At 34.9% G+C, this 19,624-nt stretch overlaps 2 protein-coding genes across 7 annotated transcripts in view; both read right to left on the bottom strand.

Annotated features, from left to right (window-relative positions):
* Window positions 1–102: 102 nt before the first annotated feature.
* On the bottom strand, window positions 103–12,531 carry LOC106074751 (uncharacterized). 2 transcript variants are annotated; one of them, XM_056031235.1, is made up of 11 exons: window positions 12,386–12,531; window positions 10,817–10,948; window positions 9,020–9,199; window positions 7,756–7,947; window positions 5,607–5,813; window positions 4,491–4,715; window positions 2,728–2,859; window positions 1,952–2,089; window positions 1,455–1,592; window positions 596–733; window positions 103–238 (listed from the first exon to the last, which is right to left on the bottom strand). In XM_056031235.1, exons 1-10 carry the CDS (start codon window positions 12,459–12,461, stop codon window positions 633–635), a joined length of 1,521 nt encoding a protein of 506 aa, XP_055887210.1. In that variant the 5' UTR covers window positions 12,462–12,531; the 3' UTR covers window positions 103–238; window positions 596–632. The 2 variants fall into 2 exon arrangements, with proteins under 2 accessions (XP_055887210.1, XP_055887211.1); XM_056031236.1 differs by lacking the exon at window positions 1,455–1,592.
* Window positions 12,532–15,315: 2,784 nt separating this feature from the next.
* The window catches only part of LOC106064625 (multiple epidermal growth factor-like domains protein 10), a 25,382-nt gene continuing 21,073 nt past the window's right edge, over window positions 15,316–19,624 (bottom strand). For all 5 annotated transcript variants that reach the window (XM_056031221.1, XM_056031219.1, XM_056031222.1 and 2 more), the window contains 5 exons: window positions 17,981–18,118; window positions 17,676–17,813; window positions 16,929–17,096; window positions 16,412–16,645; window positions 15,316–15,700 (listed from right to left, as the gene is read on the bottom strand). In XM_056031221.1, coding sequence (XP_055887196.1) covers window positions 15,660–15,700; window positions 16,412–16,645; window positions 16,929–17,096; window positions 17,676–17,813; window positions 17,981–18,118 — 719 coding nt within the window. In that variant the 3' untranslated portion in view covers window positions 15,316–15,659. The remainder of the gene's footprint in view (window positions 15,701–16,411; window positions 16,646–16,928; window positions 17,097–17,675; window positions 17,814–17,980; window positions 18,119–19,624) is intronic.

Genomic DNA, 19,624 nt, shown 5'->3' on the forward strand with positions numbered 1-19,624 from the left:
ACATGAATGATTCAAAAATGATTAGTGTTCCGAATTTTAAAGTCCCAGGATTCTAACTCAAGACCTCTTGGTCTTAGTCTAAATTAATTATTATGCTTACCTACGATACAGTCTGGTGGGTCCATGTAGCCCATACATCCGCTGTTACAAACTCCAGTAACCTTGTTACATGTCATGTTGTAACAATTAGTTCGACAGTGAAATTGACAGTTGGGTCCCCATGTGCCAACACTGCAATCTGTAATAGTTTTACATTTTAGTTGAGGTGAGACCTATAGGATATTTGGGAGAGTTTTCGCATTTTTTTTCCTCGGGGGATGGGGGGGTCACAATAAATAAAGGTAAAGCTTGAAAAAGTGCAAAGTTGGAGCTGATAGGACTATGCTTTGTTACGTTTTTTTGGGCACTAGACTACAACTGCTTGTTAATGCCTTCTTGGTGTAAACTTTTAGAAGTTAGTTGAGCATTATGCAAGTCAAGTAGAAGAGATGATATTTGGTACAATTACATTGTAGCATAAATATTTTAAAAAAGATGCTTTATTTAAAAAAAAAAATGGAGTTATAACAGCAAATTTCTAGAGCGTACGCGTTACCTGTATTACAATATGGTGGATTGATAAATCCGTTACATCATTTGTCACACTGACCAGTTGTCCTATCACATGATCCGTTGTAACAATTCATACTACACAAGTTGGTACAGTTGAGACCCCACTGACCACTTGGACAGGCTGATAAATTTAAACAAGGAAAAAATACTTCAGTAAATATTTGTTTACTTTTTCTTATCGATTCACGTTTTGTTAGTAACAATGAACGATTGTCTAACTTTTAAAATTGGGCCTAGGATCTCAGTGAAACAAAACTAACATGTAAAAAAATTGTATTAAACTTTGTGAAAATGTGACACAAATTTGGTGAACGTGTATATGGTTATTCACTTTAAATCACATTAATTTACCAAATTTTATGAAATTTGGATGTATAATTGGTTGTGGAGATAAATGTTGCTGATATTTAAGATGTTAGGGCTATGCAATATAGACTATTATGTAGTAAATATTCTAATTATTTGTCGTTCCATATTGTAGAAAAAAACACCGTTTAAGAAATTTCTCCAAGAACTATTGGAGTAAAACCATTTATTAAAGTGAAAACTAAAGGAGGGGGCCTGTGTTCGAATCTCAGTGAGTCCTGGGATTTTGAGTTTCAGGATTTATAGGTCACCCACTAACGCCACACAACTCTAATGGGAGCCTATCTTTAGTCAGGGAAAGTAAAGACAGTTGGTTGTTGTACTGGCCACATACCACCCTCCTTATTAATTGTTAGCCAAAGAAACAGATGAGCTTAATATCATCTTGCCCCATAGACGCAAGTTCTGAAAAGGGACATCAATAAACGACGTTATAGTTTTATATTTACAGGTAAAGATTGAGTTACTCTCCTTGCCTGTATTACAAATAGGAGGATCTGTAAATCCATAACATCCCTTGTCACAAACACCAGTCATTCTATCACATGATCTGTTGTAACAATTTATACTGCACTGGGCGATACAGTTGAGACCCCACTGACCATTTGAACAGGCTGATAATTTTAAACAAAAACAAAAATAATTTATAAAAACAGAACATGGGGGGAGGGGTTGTTTAAGGGGGGGAGAACTCCATATTTACAGTCATGTATCTCAAAACAGTAAGGTTTCTTGCCCTTTTTATATCATACAATATTAACTAACTACTGCTATCTAATATTATGATTGTTTACTTTTTTTTTGATAGATTCATATTTTGTTAGGAACAGTGAGTAATTGTGTAAAGTTTCAACTTGAGCCAAGAATGGGAAATGGAAAATAACAATGTGTAAAACATTTGTACCAAACAGAATCAAGAACAATTGTAATATCTAAAGGAGGCCTTAGTCTTATATTTGAAGGTCCCCATTACCTGTAATACAAATAGGAGGATCTGTAAATCCATTACATCCCTTGTCACAAACACCAGTCGTACTATCACATGATCTGTTGTAACAATTTATACTGCACTGGTTGATACAATTAAGACCCCACTGACCAATCGAACAGGCTAATAAATCATAAGAAAAATTATTCAACATTTTTTTTTATAAAGGAATTAAAAAAAAAGAAAAGAATACTATAAATGTTCATAAATGTCTGAAAAATTATAAATAGCTTGCCCTCCCAAGAAAAGAGAATTTATATTATAGCTATATGGAATGTCCTGTCATGGTTTCGGCATCCGGCCTTGCTTGGGATGGGAGAAACCATAGTCTGTGGCTCAAGGGGCTGTGTCTCAAAAAAAAAAAAAAGGTGATTACATGATCATCTGGTTGATGGGAGACTTTAAAAAGAGGGGTCACCGAAGAGAGAATCTCTCATCCGGGTTATAGGGGGTTTAAGCCATCCCCGGGTCATCGGAGTAAAAGGGTCATAAAGGAGCGCAATCTCGATTGTAAAGAACATTTCAGTGAGGCAGTCTATTCGGAGAATAAATTTTAAAGAAAATTGTGTAACATATATAGAAGCCTTGCACATAGTAACAGTTAACTGAAATATTCATTAAGTAAATAGAAACAAATAGATTCTTGTCATTCCTGTTCCTGTTCTTTAGAGAACAAAAAAAAAAAGAAGTCAAAGAATGAAAGTGGTACTATTAATTGATTTATACTTTTTTTTTATTTCACTGTTACATATATCTTTTACCTGTATTGCATAAAGGTGGGTCACTGTGACCAACGCATTCGAAACACTTTCCAGTTTCTGGTTGACAGGAGGCAGGGCATTCCACGGGGCAAGTTTTATCGCATTCCAAGCCCCAGCTTCCGGGCACACAGTCTGTAGACGTTTAAACGTAAGTGAGCCCACGATACAAGCTGTTTAATAACTGTATAGTGATACAGAAAATAATGAACTCATTTTGAAGGAAAGTGTGGATCCACAAGTATTGGACCAGGGACGATTCTTTCCCAAACCAAAATCTTAAATCTTTAATACAATTATATATATATATGAAGAAAAGAGGGCGGGGGAGGGGGATGTAGTATTGTAACGCTAAATCTGTTACCATCTTTTTTCCCGGGGGAGGGGCAGTAGTATTAGATGATGGAGCAATAACCTCTACCGCTTTTGGATCCTCCTGTGCCAGAATGATACCTACTAACCTTCTTCGTGTCTCAATGTTTCGATCTAGACGTACAATTCAATTAGAGGCTTAAACTCTACTAAGTCATTGGTTTTTTAACTGGATTTAGGCTTCCCATTGACCGGCAAAGGTTGGAAATTGAAGGCCATGTCACTTGTCATCCAGCCGGTCCGCAAATAATTGCATGGGCCTATTGGCCAAAGTTGCCGGAAAAATGGTAATTAAGCAGATTTTTTGTTTTCACCTTTATGATAATTATATTCTTCGCTTAGGAAAAGAAAAACTTTGTCATATTACTTATAGATCAATGCAACAAGATAAACAGTTATCACACTTCGAAGTACACAGCAGTTTGCTATTTCACAAAGCTTCTATCACTACGCCTCACAATTCTCATCTTCTGTCTGTTAGGTAATTTTTAAGGTAGATAGTTGTTTTTTCTCCTACTGCCATTCTCGGACCAAGTTATTTACGAAGACTATACAAAAATCAATTAAAAAAAAAAAAGTAAATTAATTACTGGTACATATTTTTGTATACCAATAAGGGAAATAATAGTTCATTATTCACAAATATGACAAATATGTAGTTTTTTCCCTTTGCCAGTTGTACACGTTATGTCTCCCACATCCATTCTCTGATCAAATGGAATCTTTAAACAGTTATTTATAGCGCCTAACTATATATGAATCAATCTTTTTTTTTTTTTTAAATCATTCAGTCAACTAATTATTGCTGAATAACTATTTTGATTAGTATTGAAAAGGAGACATAACTAGTACATTAGTCGCGAAATGACCACTCTTCGAGATTCAGCAGTTTATCTATCTATCTATCTATCTATCTATCTATCTATCTATCTATCTATCTATCTATCTATCTATCTATCTATCTATCTGTCTGTCTGTCTGTCTGTCTGTCTGTCTATACACACACACACACACATATAATATATATATATATATATATATATATATATATATATATATATATATATATATATATATATATACATATATATATATATATATATATATATATATATATATATATATATATATATATATATATATATATATATATATATATATATATATATATATATATATATACATATATATACAGAGAGAGACAGACAGAGACAGACATACAGACAGACAGACAGACAGACAGACAGATAGATAGATAGATAGATAGATAGATAGATAAACAGAAAGATAGATAGATAGACAGATAGATAGATAGATAGATAGATAGATAGATAGAAGAGAGAAAAAAAAAGAGAGAGGAAGAATAGACTAGAAAGAGTGAGAGTGTTAGATACCTCCATACATCAAAACCTCACACAACGCAACTACATATTGAGTGTCAGAACTTTCTTTGACTGTAGGGACAATTCTTATCCTAGAGATAGGATCGCTTTGCAGCCTGGTAAATGTGTAGATTAAGGCAGCCTCTGGAGTTGTGTCCTGATAAGTCCACAATGTGTTGTTGTTGATATCAAGCGAGGTCAAAATAAAATTCTTCAAACGATTTAAACAGCAGTCGGCTAAGGAAAAAATAAAACAGATATGTGTAGCTTAAACCATTTTCTGGAGTAAAATTTAACTTTCTTTATATATTTGTATATTTATTTTATATCCACTTATATATATGTAATGCATTTTTGGGGTGTATTTCAGCGTTCTATAGTTGTCGAATATGTGTGGCTGAGTGGCAAAACCATTTGGCTTCTTAGAAGGAAGATTTTGTTTGAATCTCTACTGGAGATAATGTGTGTTTTGTTGAGTGCCTAAAGGCAGAACTGAAATATTTCTCACGGATACACCTCCACTCCACATGACCACAAAAGAGATTGATCCATAGAACCATAGCACACTGAGCTTGGTATTAGCACGAAAAATGTGCTTTGCGAAAAATAAGAAAAACTTTTTTAAAAAAAATATACGTTTTGAAAAGACAGTACCTCCATAATTGAACTTCAAATAAAATAAAATAATTTAAAAAAAAGTAATAATAAAACGATTTCTGATTAAGAACTCTAAAATATATTCTAGATCAGGGGTTCTCAACCTGTGGTTCGCGACCCCTTGAGGGGTCGATTGACGATTTGTCAGGGGTCGCCTAAGACCATCGAAAATATGGATTGTATTTAGTGTATTCTTCTATTGCTGTGTATGTTATGGGAAAGGGGGGGGGGGTCGCGGAAGATTGGGGGATAGTAAAATGGGGTCGCCGAGCTTAAAAGGTTGAGAACCGGTGGTCTAGATCTACTTCTAGATCTAGAATCCAGATGTCATCTTTATTAGGTTAACATAAACATATAAGCAACGCTTATAAACTTTAACATTTACTCAGCACTAATTACGGTAATACGGCTAACTACGCCATGTTGGCTCTAGACTAGTTATAACGATACTAGGATAACAAAAACAATTACCTCTGTTGTATATGACAAATCTATTTACCACTTTAGAATTTTCTAGAGTAACTGTCCAAGCAGGACTCGGTTCAGCATCAGTATGGGATGTGGTACCTATTCTACAATGAGCATTCCCATCAACAGCCAGTGAAGGGCCCAAGTCTAAACCATTACCAATATATGTACTTGTCTGTTCAGCTGATTGGCGTAAGGCTACATTACGACCTGGGAAGAATAACACAACACACTTTAGCTTCTTTATGTTTTTCACACATATCAGATATAGGGACAAGGTGATCAGGTTATTAAACGCACGGTTGTTAAATGTAGAGTGCGGTCGGATTTGGGTTGTGGATTAAACATCTTTGAGTTAGCCTTTCTCTGGCTACCTGGCCTGAGCTGGTCAAGATTGGTTGTTGTGCTGGTCATATGAGACCCTTATAATCCTAACTGTAAGTAAAAGTCTAACTTGAATTTTAGTGTTATTGATGACTGGGTCGTTTCCTTGGGATGGGTACATTTCTAATGACTGATGTAAGAGAACACTTATAGAAACAAAAGACGAAAGAGAAAAGAGAGACACAAAAAGAAAGAGACCAATAGAGACAGAAAGAGAGAAAGAAACAAAGTTAGTTCTTAAAAGAGAGAAAAAGAGATGGAGAAAAAAAAATAACCAAAAAAAAAAAAAAGATAAGTAGTGATAGCGAGAGAAAAATATAGAAAAAGAAGGGAAAATATAAGGAAAGAAAAGGGGGAAGAAAAGAGAGATGAATAAAAAGAGCAAGAGAGAAATAGAGAAAGAAAGAAATAGAAAACAACAAACGAAAACAGTTGAAAGAAAGAAGAGGCAGAGAAGGCAATGGGAGGACAACATAAAAGAATGGACGGGCCTGCCATTGAAAAAGGTTCTATCGAAGGCAAAAGACAGAGAGGAATGGAGAAAGACGGTTCACAAATCGTGTCCGCCTCTTCATCCTTTTCCTGGTACTGTTCCCTGAAGGAAGGTCTTTGCAAGCCGCGAAGACCATTTATATGTATACGTTACACTGTTGCATTCAAATGGAACATCTATTTAGGGGAACACTTCCCCCCCCCCCCCATTTTTTCTCAGCACAAAAAAAAATAAAATAAAAATAAAACAAACAAAAAATCAAGGGTTAGAGTATCAATATATTTACTCTGAGTTAAATATATAAAATTCTAATGAAAGTCCGTTAGATCTTGATTTAGAAGACGTGCGCAAATTTTCCTTAATATTAATGAATTAAACTCTTGAATGACAAGGGCTTACATCTGTTTGAGATTAAAGATTGTCCAGTCCTCTAGCCAAATTTAAATCATTTTTGTTTTATATAATTTCAAAAAAAAATTATAACGGTCAAATTAAAGTTTTTCCATTGTGGTCAAATAGCTAGTATTTCTTTTCCCAAAGATATACATCAACTGACAAATTTCTAGGAAAATTGTTAGAGCCCTTTTCGAGAACTGTGTCCATCCATTAGGTTAAATCTGTTTTTGCCGATGAATGTGCGACATAAATACAATAATTATAAAAGTGTGTGTGTGAGAGAGAGAGAGAGAGAGAGAGATGGGAGGGGTGGAAAGGCAAAATAATAGAAAAACAATAGAATATATATATATATATATATATATATATATATATATATATATATATATATATATATATATATATAGTAACAAACACGATTAAAGATGAATGAGACTAATAATACAATTAGGTTTCGCAGATTGATAAATAAATCACTATGAACTGGACTGCTAGAACTGTGCTAGAATTATCCTGGCTTGGATTGTATGTGTTGTCTTTTTGAGACTATTTCAATTATTCTAAACACAACATTTAAGTTAACTATAATACACTTAATAAAACTTGTGAAGACTTCCACTGATGTTTATTTACAGATTGCAGGATGATTGTCTTGTCACTCTATCCGTCGGTTCAATCAGCAGTCTATTCATTATATATCTTTCTACAAGCCCTAGCCATCGTCTTCTCCTATCATGTACACGTATTCTGCAACGTCATGCGTCTGTCTGACTACGTCACTACTTTTACTGTCCCTAAAAACAATGCACAATCTATCTATGTACAAAAAAACAAAATCTCCAAACTTATCTAGGTCACTACAGTATCCTTATAAATTACCTCCACTTATGTAAAGAGAGCATATCGACTTGAGGCCAGGTCCTGTTAATATCAGTTGTGTTATAGTGTCATTCAAATTACATCTGTAGTCCACTGTTTTACTGTCTATTATAGCTACTGAAGGATTGTTACAACTAAAAGTTGAAGCGTTCGTAGAAAGCTTGAATGCTGCAGTAAATGCAAGTAGGGAATCTGTGAATAAAGTTTGAATTTGTTTTTATTCGCGTTAGAAAAAAAACAACATATTAAAAATGAATACTTTCCAACATTATGTTTGAGAATGGGTGTGGGACAGACAAACTGACAGAGTGAGTTGATAGAAGTTTATTTAAACAAATTTAACTAGAGGTATCATGTGTTACGTTGCGTACGCGTCAAGTTACCACAGTTAATGCAAACAGAAAGTTTGCTCTCTAGAAGCTCCAAGTTCCTGAACTGAAAATTGGACATTGAAAAGGAGTTATCCCATTAGACCAAGTTATGTCTTAGGTCTACCTCTTTGTTTGACATTACTTAACTTACGGCCCAAAAATCAAATACACCGCATAACTCTCGACCACTTAAAACTACTGCTCGCAGGTAAGTGCATACTAAAAAAAAAAAATAATAGGAAAACCTATATATAATCCGACCCAAGGTCCGCGTTTTCAAAATTCGCTTGGCTCCTGGGCGAAAAATGTCTGCTTATTACTGAGGTCTGGTTAATTCCCGAATTTTCTTTACCGCAGGCTGCAAAAGTCTGTGGAGACTTACTCCTTGCTCTTACGGGCATGTCAGTCTTTTCTGGAGGGTGTGCATACATCTTTTATATTTTAAAAAAATCCAACTCTTTACTGAATTTATAAAAAAACAAAACATTTGAGTCGGGTGCTGGAATTCCCTCTGAAAGCGTGTTGAAATTAAAACATACATGTGCACTTTTTTTTTTAAAGATTATACTTTAAAATGTGCAACAGTCCAACCATAGGATTCACTGTGAGGCCAATTAGGTCGTTTTTTTTTTCCAAAAAAATATAACTAAACTTTGAAAATTCTTTTTAAAAAAATGTGAGAGCCATTTTCTACAAACCCATCTAGTGTCCAGGCTCCATCTAGTTTACAATTTGAGTACGTGAAAAGTTGGCAAGCTAAATTGAAAATTGAAGGGACCCTTCCAGGCTCGGGCCCCAATTAGGAACAAGCGGTAAAATCGGCCTAATGCCGGCAATGTGTGCGTAACTATAGAAACAAGTATGAATTGTTCAGTAAATCATTGCCACCCTACCTGGAGTGTTGACATTAAGTCTTAGCCAGGTAAAAGGAAATGGCGTGTCCCAAGAGATGTGTATGGATGTAAGCTTGTCGTCCACATTACACGTTGTTTCATCTCTGTCTGTCAGCCAGGTTAGTGTGGTCTGTGTGGGCAGTGTTGTTATTGTAGCACCTGGTATAGTGGCCAGGTCCTCTGATAATAAAACAATAGGACAACGTTGCATATCTATCTATGTATATATTTATCTATCTATCTATCTATCTATCTATCTATCTATCTATATATATATATATATATATATATATATATATATATATAATATCTATTTATTTATTTCTAATCTATCTATCTATTTATCTATCTATCTATCTATCTATCTATCTATCTATCTATCTATCTATCTATCTATCTATCTGTCTGTCTGTCTGTCTGTCTTTTATCTATCTATCTATATATCTATCTATCCTTCTATCTATCTATCTGTCTGTCTGTCTGTCTTTTATCTATCTATCTATCTATCTATCTATCTATCTATCTATCTATCTATCTATCTATCTATCTATCTATCTGTCTGTCTGTCTGTCTGTTTGTCTTTTATCTATCTATCTATCTATCTATCTATCTATCTATCTATCTATCTATCTGTATATCTATCTGTATATCTATCTATCTATCTATCTATCTATCTATCTATCTATCTATCTATCAGTCTGTCTGTCTTTCATCTATCTATCTATGTATACTATCTATTTATCTATTTCTAATCTATCTATCTATGATATCTATTTATCTATTTCTAATCTATCTATCTATCTATTTATCTATCTATCTATCTATCTATCTATCTATCTATCTATCTATCTATCTATCTATCTATCTGTCTGTCTGTCTGTCTGTCTTTTATCTATCTATCTATATATCTATCTATCCTTCTATCTATCTATCTGTCTGTCTGTCTTTTATCTATCTATCTATCTATCTATCTATCTATCTATCTATCTATCTATCTATCTATCTGTCTGTCTGTCTGTCTATCTGTCTGTTTTTTATCTATTTATCTATCTATCTATTTATCTATCTATCTATCTATCTATCTGTCTGTCTGTCTGTCTTTTATCTATCTATCTATCTATCTATCTATCTGTCTGTCTGTCTGTCTGTCTGTCTTTTATCTATATATCTATATATCTATATATTTATCTATCTATCTATCTCTCTGTCTGTCTGTCTATATGTCTGTTTGTCTCTCACATAGGACGTCGCTATGATACTCTATCATGTTTTTTTTTTCCGTCTCCCGTCAATATTAATGTCTTTATGTCTCACTCTCTGTCTACCTGTCTGTCTGCTTGGCCGTCCATACTCCCACCTATCTATATTCTATATGTACATTAGAATGTACTGTGCTTGCAGGATACTTATCTATCTGTCTGTCTGTCTGTCTGTCTATCTGTCTGTCCTTTATCTATCTATCTATCTATCTATCTATCTATCTATCTATCTATCTATCTATCTATCTATCTATCTATATCTGTCTGTCTGTCTGTCTGTCTGTCTTTTATCTATCTATCTATATATCTATCTATTTATCTATCTATCTATCTCTCTGTCTGTCTGTCTATATGTCTGTTTGTCTCTCACATAGCACGTCGCTATGATACTCTATCATGTTTTTTTCCGTCTCCCGTCAATATTAATGTCTTTATGTCTCACTCTCTGTCTACCTGTCTGTCTGCTTGGCCGTCCATACTCCCACCTATCTATATTCTATATGTACATTAGAATGTACTGTGCTTGCAGGATACTTACGATACTGACATGTTTGGCCAAACCATCCGTTGTCACATTTCGTCGAACACCTGCCAGTGTCGTCACAAATGCCGTTTGCGCTGCAGTGACACATGAACTGACATTTGGAACCAAACCAACCGGAAGTGCAGGCTGCAGACAAATGTTTTTAAAGAATGTACACCATCTCTGCAGCCTAGTTGGAATCATATTTAAAATTTGTTTTTGTCTTTGAAAGCTACGGTCTAGTGTTTTAAGTACTATCGCTACTTTACTTTTTTACTTCTGACCAGTGGTGCTTTAATAATATGTCCACTTCATCTATCCCTTTGTCATTGGTCTGTTGGACCTTTGGGGCATCACGTAAGATTTGTCTACCATCTTTTTCTTTCCTCTCTGTCCTTACGTTTTAATTCTGTCCATTCAGTGTAGTGATTTTACTAATAATTCACCTTAACCTTCGCCTATCCTTTAGTCCAGCGGTTCTCAACCTTTTAAGCTCGGCGACCTCTTTTTAAATCCCCCCACTCTGCCGCGACCCCCCCCCCCCTAAACACACACATACAGCAATAGAAGAATAGACATTAACAATCATATTTTCGATGGTCTTAGGCAACCCCTGGCGAATCGTCAATCGATCCCCAATGGGGGTCGCGACCCACAAATTAAGAACCCCTGCTTTAGTCTATTGTACCGTTGGGGCACCACGCAAGATTCGTCGAGAGTCTTTCTCCATTCCTCCCTGTCTTTTGCCTTCGATAGAGCCTCTTTAATGGCAGACCCTTCCATTTTTTATGGTGTCTTCCCATCGCTTTCTCTGTCTGCCTCTTCTTTTTTTACCTGATACTGTTCCCTGAAGGAAGGTCTTTGCGAGCCCCGAAGACCTTATTATATGGCCATAGAGGTTTAGTTTACGTTTTACAATAATTATTATTTACTCATTAAAATAAAACTTTATTATCTCCCTTCCTTCCCATTTCTCCCCCCAACCCAATAAAAAAAACAACTAATAAACGTTCTCGGCATGCGCAGAAATCTAGGAGCCGATATGTCACGAGGATGAGGATTCTACTTCATCGAGCATTTCCACTCGACTGAATTTACCCAACCGTCGGCCATGCATCAACAAGTCTATTCTTAATTCCTCACAACGAGTACACACACATTAGTTTAATCTACTTGTTATAATTTAATCATAAACTAAAATAATGGCCTATTTAAAGCAGAAGTCCAGCTACTTTGCATAATACAGACGTTACTTCAAAAAAGAAGATGATTACGTCCTACGCGTCATGCATTTAGTCATGCATATTAACCAATGACTTAAATTCTGCCAAGTCACTGGTTTTCCTGGCTAGCTCAGGCAACCCATTCCATGCTCTAATAGCACTAGGGAAGAAGGAGCATTTGTTTATCGTATCTATGGTCCCGGGTTCGAACCATGCCCTCTCGTCCAGCAGGACGGTTTTATTTAGGACGTGTAATGATTTCCTTTCTGAACAGACGTCTGAAACATATAATACTAGCGAAACAAATAAGACTTGATAGCATCAATAACATTTCTGAAATAAGTGAAAGTAAATACCTTACCTTTTGCTGTGACCAGAACACACGATAGAAAGAGAAAAGTTGGTTTGAGGCGATCTAGGGCAATCTTAAGTCTCATTTTGATGGAAACAATGCATTAAATATCTCCGCCATTTACATGTCGTCATAAAGAACCAGGAAGTTAAAAACGTGTTTACAGTCTGTCTCGCAAGTCACGTGGGGAAAGCGAAGTACAATTAATTTACCGTGTAGGTAGATCCTTTTTTTTTTTCTTCTACTTTTTGTATTAACCGTCAGACTGAAACGAATGCTACCTGCTTGAAGCGATTCTATATACAACTGCGTCTATGGACCACGTGTTGTAACATACGGCCTATACACATTTAAATCATACTTGGTACGATAGCTCAATGCATATTTGATATCTTATCTTATCTTATAGATTACAGACGTTACTTCAAAAAAGAAGATAACTACGTCCTACGTATTTCATGTGTCAGTCTAGTCATGCATGTTAATTACTGACTTAAAATGTCATTGGTTTTCCTGGCTGATTCAGGAAACGCGTTCCTGGCTCTAATGGCACTAGGCCGCAGGATCAATTGTAATAATTTGTTCTGGCGTATGGAATAAGAAAGTTGCCTCTATCTTTGTGTCTCTCTGGGTATTTTATTATGATTGTAAATTCGTGAGGTTTTAAAATTTGACCTCCGATATTTTTTTTTTTTTTTTTTACATGTTTCGGATGTTCCTTCAGAGTTGAAGATAGTTTACTTCCTAGTTCAAACCTCCAGCAGGACGACGGGGGATGGGAGCGGGCAGGGTTTGAACCCTCGACCGTCGATAAATCCGAACGACAGTCCAGCGCGCAAACCGTACGACCAGGCAGCCATCCTAAGCACATATCTAAGCACATAGAGTTAGTTGATTGGTGTCTGATTTAGTATTATTTAGACTGATGTTAAATGCTCGTAGATTAAATTTTTTTTATCAGATGTCATCAAGTAGTGGAGAAAGTGATCAATACGTAAAATTATTTTTTTTTTGGAAAGGAAATTTTTAAGCTTAAAAAAAAAAACCTATGCCTAGGCGTATGACATTTTATGATTATAGTCTGTAAGTTTCTCTCAAGTTGTTGCTTGAATTCTCATTGATTTAGCTTAATTGATGAATTATAATGTGTGCGCTTCTTATCGTCTGCTATCAAAAACACAAGATGGACGCTTATTATCGTCTGCTGTCAAAAACACAAGATGGACGCTTCTTATCGTCTGCTGTCAAAAACACAAGATGGACGCTTCTTATCGTCTGCTGTCAAAAACACAAGATGGACGCTTCTTATCGTCTGATGTCAAAAACACAAGATGGACGCTTCTTATCGACTGATGTCAAAAACACAAGATGGACGCTTCTTATCGTCTGCTGTCGAAAACACAAGACGGACGTTTCGTATCGTCTGTTGTCAAAAACACAAGATGGACGCTTCATATAGTCTGCTGTCAAAAACACAAGATGGTCGATTCTTATCGTCTGATGTCAAAAACACAAGATGGACGCTTCTTATCGTCTGCTGTCAAAAACACAAGATGGACGCTTCTTATCGTCTGCTGTCGAAAACACAAGACGGACGTTTCGTATCGTCTGCTGTCAAAAACACAAGATGGACGCTTCATATAGTCTGCTGTCAAAAACACAAGATGGTCGATTCTTATCGTCTGATGTCAAAAACACAAGATGGACGCTTCTTATCGTCTGCTGTCAAAAACACAAGATGGACGCTTCATATAGTCAAAAACACAAGATGGTCGATTCTTATCGTCTGATGTCAAAAACACAAGATGGACGCTTCTTATCGTCTGCTGTCAAAAACACAAGATGAACGCTTCTTATCGTCTGCTGTCAAAAACACAAGATGGACGCTTCTTATCGACTGATGTCAAAAACACAAGATGGACGCTTCTTATCGTCTGCTGTCAAAAACACAAGATGGACGCTTCTTATCGTCTGCTGATTTATATAATCTTGGAATAAATTATTTCCCAAATAAATATAGTATAAGTCAATTATAAGAAATGATTGCTGTACACTACTCCCTAGTCTCATAAATTGTATTGGGTGGACCATCACATATCTTGTATCCGTCTGGACTTTACCTACCTTAAGTTTACCTGTTTTTACTTTGTGAATCTAGGCATGTAACAAAACTAACATAACTCACAATAAATTAAAAAGCTGTTTTGTATTAATTAGAGTCATCTTTTACAAAGCTTTTATCAGCTCGCTCTGTTTGTCTGTCTGTCTCTCCGTTGGTCTGGTAAAAAGATTAAACATGTTGTGTTTTTTTTTTTTTTTACATTTCCTATTCTCGGATCAAGTTAAAACATTGCACATTTATTCATTGAACGTGACAAGATTTATTCCAAAAAATTTTACAATTAGTAATTGATGGGAATTAATTATTTTATTTGATTTCGAATTAAAAAGGAATAATTGGGGGTCCAGGCAGATTGGGGGAATGAGAGATATTGATATATATAATAAAGAAAAAAAAAATGAGCAGGAAAAACAACGAAAATATTGGAACCTTGGCTTGCAGATGAAGCGTTTATGGAAATTATCTAAAACAACAATATACCCCATTGTTTTATCAACCGAGGGGATAACAACTGACCTCACAGACACTTTCAAGGCCCTTAACATTTCTAGGAACATTCTCGTTGCCTGTCAGAGGGCGGTACTTCTGCAGAGCTGCCACATCACCAGAAAATTCCTCGGTGGAAACTGATAAAGAGACTACGATGAAATTTATTTCCCTTTAACGAAACTCGACCCTGGAAGCGCCAGAGAATGACTACTCGTTCATTTCTAGCATATTAATAATAATAAAATTATAAATACATTTTCTTTTCACTGATATAAGTTTTACAATCCAAAACAATCTCGTTCTCCAAATAATTGAATGACGCAATCAATTCCTGTACAAAATATTTTAATCACAGTAAAAAATTTTAAAAAAATAAATGCATGCTTATTTTATACTCATGTCGTTTTGTTTAACAAATACAAAAACTAAAATATTTACAGAATTTTATTTGTAAATGTCAATTTCAAAATGCATACTCAGAATGAGACGATTGTATCTTTTTTACTACCAACCGTCTGCTGGTTTCTTTAAAATTGTAACCTCTTATGTAAATGTGTTTATAATTACGGAACAAAACATTACTGTCCATTGCAATAGTTAACAATATTATCAGATATTTTGAAAATTGCTGTGCACATTTACATGTTCCCATAAATTGTGTTGGCTGAATTTTCAGAGTTCGTGTGATTTTCTTAAATCTGCTTCAACTTCATCTGTAAGCAAGGAATGTAAACACAAAAACATTACCACAAATTTAACATTGTTTTGTTTTTTGTTAGAATATATTTTCATTAGTCTTCTGTATCATCAAAAGTAACTGATGAGTTTACACCAAAGGTGTTTGACACGTAGCACTGTTTCTTCCACTATGCCATGGTCCTTAAACAATGAAATTGATTGTACGAAAATTGGTGTGCACATTTCAGCATAGCGTAATCAGATTTTCAAAGTTCTGTACAAAATCATTTCAATTTCATTCTATGACTTATTTGGTTATTTGAAATTTCAGTTTCATTCTGAGACTTAAAAGGCTATTTGAAATTTCAAATTCACTCTAAGACTTATAAGGTTATTTAAAATTTCAATTTTCATTCTATAATTGAAAAGGATATTTAATAACACTGGGCTCTTAGAGAGCGGCAATTAATAAGATTTTATGCAAATATCCACTACCACACTGTAACATATTACAATTCTAGCTCATTTTGTTTTCATTTAGCTGATAACAGCACTGTCACATATATCTCCTTCGACATTGGTTATTCAGTTTTGAAGTACTCCTATATTGTCTGCAATTTGAAGCCATTTTTTTAAAACTTAGTCACGTTTAAGTGAAAAAGTAACAAGTCATTGTGACATGCAGCTTGATTGACTACTTTCCAATATAATTTAGCTGTTTAGACAATTTAGTAGACTCAAGTTACCTGGTTCAGTGGTCTCTTCGTTCAAATGACTGTATACATTCAGTTTATTGACACTCCGATAAACTTGGAGTATGGTTCCGTGGTTTGACTCGTCATGGCTTTGATGCTTTGGCTGCTTCTTTCTCCGTCGACATAGAACTGCAGCCACAACAATCACGACAGCAACAGCACCAACAACTATTCCAACACCAACTCCTGAGGTAAATGTGTAACCACCGGAATCTGTGTCTGTCACTAAGAATGACCAAATCAAAAGTTACATAAGTAGAGCAAGTATGACAAATTAAATTTTAAAAAAATATTGATAACCTTTGGAAAGTCATATTTTTACGTATATATATATATATATATATATATATATATATATATATATATATATATATATATATATATATATATATAGATAGATAGATAGATAGATAGATAGATAGATAGATAGATAGATAGATATAGATATAGATATATAGATATATATGGACAATTTAGGTGATAAAAAATATTTAAGGAAGTATCTTACCTAGTTCACAGTAGAGACCAGCAAATCCAGCTTTACATGAAATACAGAGACCAAATCTATTACATACATTCTCATTACAGTTGGAAGAACATTGGAGACTACAGTTAGTACCGTGAAAACCTGCTGGACAATCCGTGGTTTTCAAATCTGCTGTCTTCAAATCTGCAACTTAATTTACAACACAATTCGTGTCTACATAATCAAACAAAAAGTATACAAAAATGTATATTTACATTCTATGTAGCGCATGTTTGGTTTGTTATTTATAATTAAGGCTATTGGAATAATTGATTCTAAAAGCTTAATTATATATATATATTATATATATATATATATATATATATATATATATATATATATATATATATATATATATATATATATTTACTAGCCTGATATTACCCGCGTCCTGCGCTTCATGCATTTAGTCATGCATGTTAACCAATGGAATAAATTTTGCCAGGTTTTCCTGGTTTTCCTGACTAGCTCTGACAACCCATTTCCTCTTTGCCATAAATATGTGCATCTATCGATATTTGTAAGTTTTCTTTTTTTAACTGATGGTTTATTAGGTCACATCATAACAGATCCCCTGGAGACATGCCTCTTACAGCTTAGGATATCTTGTAAAGGCCGCTTGGCCCATGTTTGAGATGGGGAAACATCTGGCCAGCAACAATTTGTTAACTAATTAAAAACACGAAATAAGATAGGTAAATGTGCAAGATTTCTCTGTTTGTATATTACCTGTATCACAATAGGGCGGATTAATAAATCCGTTGCATCCTTTGTCACACAGACCAGTTGTACTATCACACGATCCATTGAAACAATTCTCACTGCACTGGTTGCTGCAGTTAGGACCCCACTGGCCACTTGGACATACTGATGAATTGAAGATATCAGAAAAAAACATTTTAATAAAAGAAACATTTTTTTTACAAGAGTTGTTGTAACCCATGACTACTTAAATTAAGAAAACTTAAGACATCTATTTTAAATCATAAATTTATAGTTCAATAGCTTCAAAATAAAAAAAATTTCCGTTGTACCCATAGTGCAAAATGGTGGATCTGCAAATCCGTTACATCCCTTGTCACATAAACCAGATGTGCTTTCACATGATCTTTTGTTACAATTTATGCTGCACCGGTCGATACAGTTTAGACCCCACTGACCATTTGGACATGCTAATATATTAAAAAGAAAAAACAAAAAAAATTGTAAGACATGGCTGTCTACAGTCATCTTTAAAGATACAGTAGTGACAGAACGAATAAAAGCTCGACCGAAAATAAGCTGCTTGGACACTATTGGAGAATGGACAGGCCTGTCTTTTAATATCCCATTAACAGCTGCTGGTCGGAAAAAAATGGCTGTTTAGTGGCAATACTAGAGTGGGGGAGGGAGATCTTATTTCGAAAGTTCCCCGTGCCACCACCCGAGCTGGGTCCCCCACACGAGTGCCAGAAATCATTTTTTTATTATTGTTATATAATGAAAATTAGGCCAATTCTATATAATATTCTTATGTTATTATATGTTGTTATATAAGCTAGTGGCCCTGTTGCATGTATTCCACACAGGTTGGCACTTTCTGATGGGGTTACTCTCAGGAAGTAATATATTATAATGTTATACATTTATTAAGCATATTATCTCATATTATGATGTCGAATGTCAAGGCCCCCGACAAAGGCGTAGTTAGAGAGGGTGTATGGGGGCACGATGCCCCAGGTACCACCTTCAGGGGTCGCCATACGCGGCCTGTATTTCTATGTAATATCAATGAAAAATGGGTAGGGTGCTCCAATAAAGTACCTTAAAGATTCCATTAGAAAGGGGAACTAACAATAGAGAACAAATACATATTTCGACAGGTAAGCAACTTTTTTTTTTTTTAAATGTTCACTTATTTTTACCAACAATACTTTAAATCTTAGAGTTGGCAACTTTGTCGTGCTTAAAAAAAGGTGTCCTCTCCTGTTGTGCTGATAATAGACTCCGGCATTACTACTTCGCGCAAACCCGAGAAATGTACATATTCTTGGTTACCAAAATGTGCATATTAATCAATTTTTTTTAAACGAAGGCAAATTTAATTTAATATTCAAACACTCTTTTATTTTCATAATATGGCATTCTTTTAGATGTTAGTATTTTATGAATAAGTAGATTTTTATTAAGCTTTAAAGAAGTGCTGGGGCATCCGCAAAGATTCTTCCCCGGGGCGTCCACATGCTTTAATCCGGCCCTGGTCGTTGGGCTTACTCAGTTTTAGACTAGCTTTGGTCTGTTTCATAAAGCGTAATGAAATGGTTTGAAATGTTGCCTATCAAAGATTTACTGCAATATGCCTTTTGCACAACTAAACCTATGCAGGCGTTGTCCAGGCTTGGATATTCTGTGTTGTCTAATACCATTTCACTTATTCTAAATACAATTCTGAATGCATGTACGGTTTAGGAGCTCTACTCAATGAAGCATGGCTGCCAGGCCGTGTGATATGCGCTATGGACTGTGGCAGTTGTGGACTATTATTTAATTATCTGGAGAAACTTTTCCAAAGCATGTTAAACATTTTGCAAGTATTACTAAATATGAATACAAGAATGATTAATATAACTCTTGATAGTTTGACATTACAATTAAGTGATGACTTAAAAAGAACTTGTAGTAGACGGGTTGGAGGCGCG

The sequence above is a fragment of the Biomphalaria glabrata genome, chromosome 5 (assembly GCF_947242115.1).
Source record: "Biomphalaria glabrata chromosome 5, xgBioGlab47.1, whole genome shotgun sequence".
Taxonomy (NCBI): domain Eukaryota; kingdom Metazoa; phylum Mollusca; class Gastropoda; family Planorbidae; genus Biomphalaria; species Biomphalaria glabrata.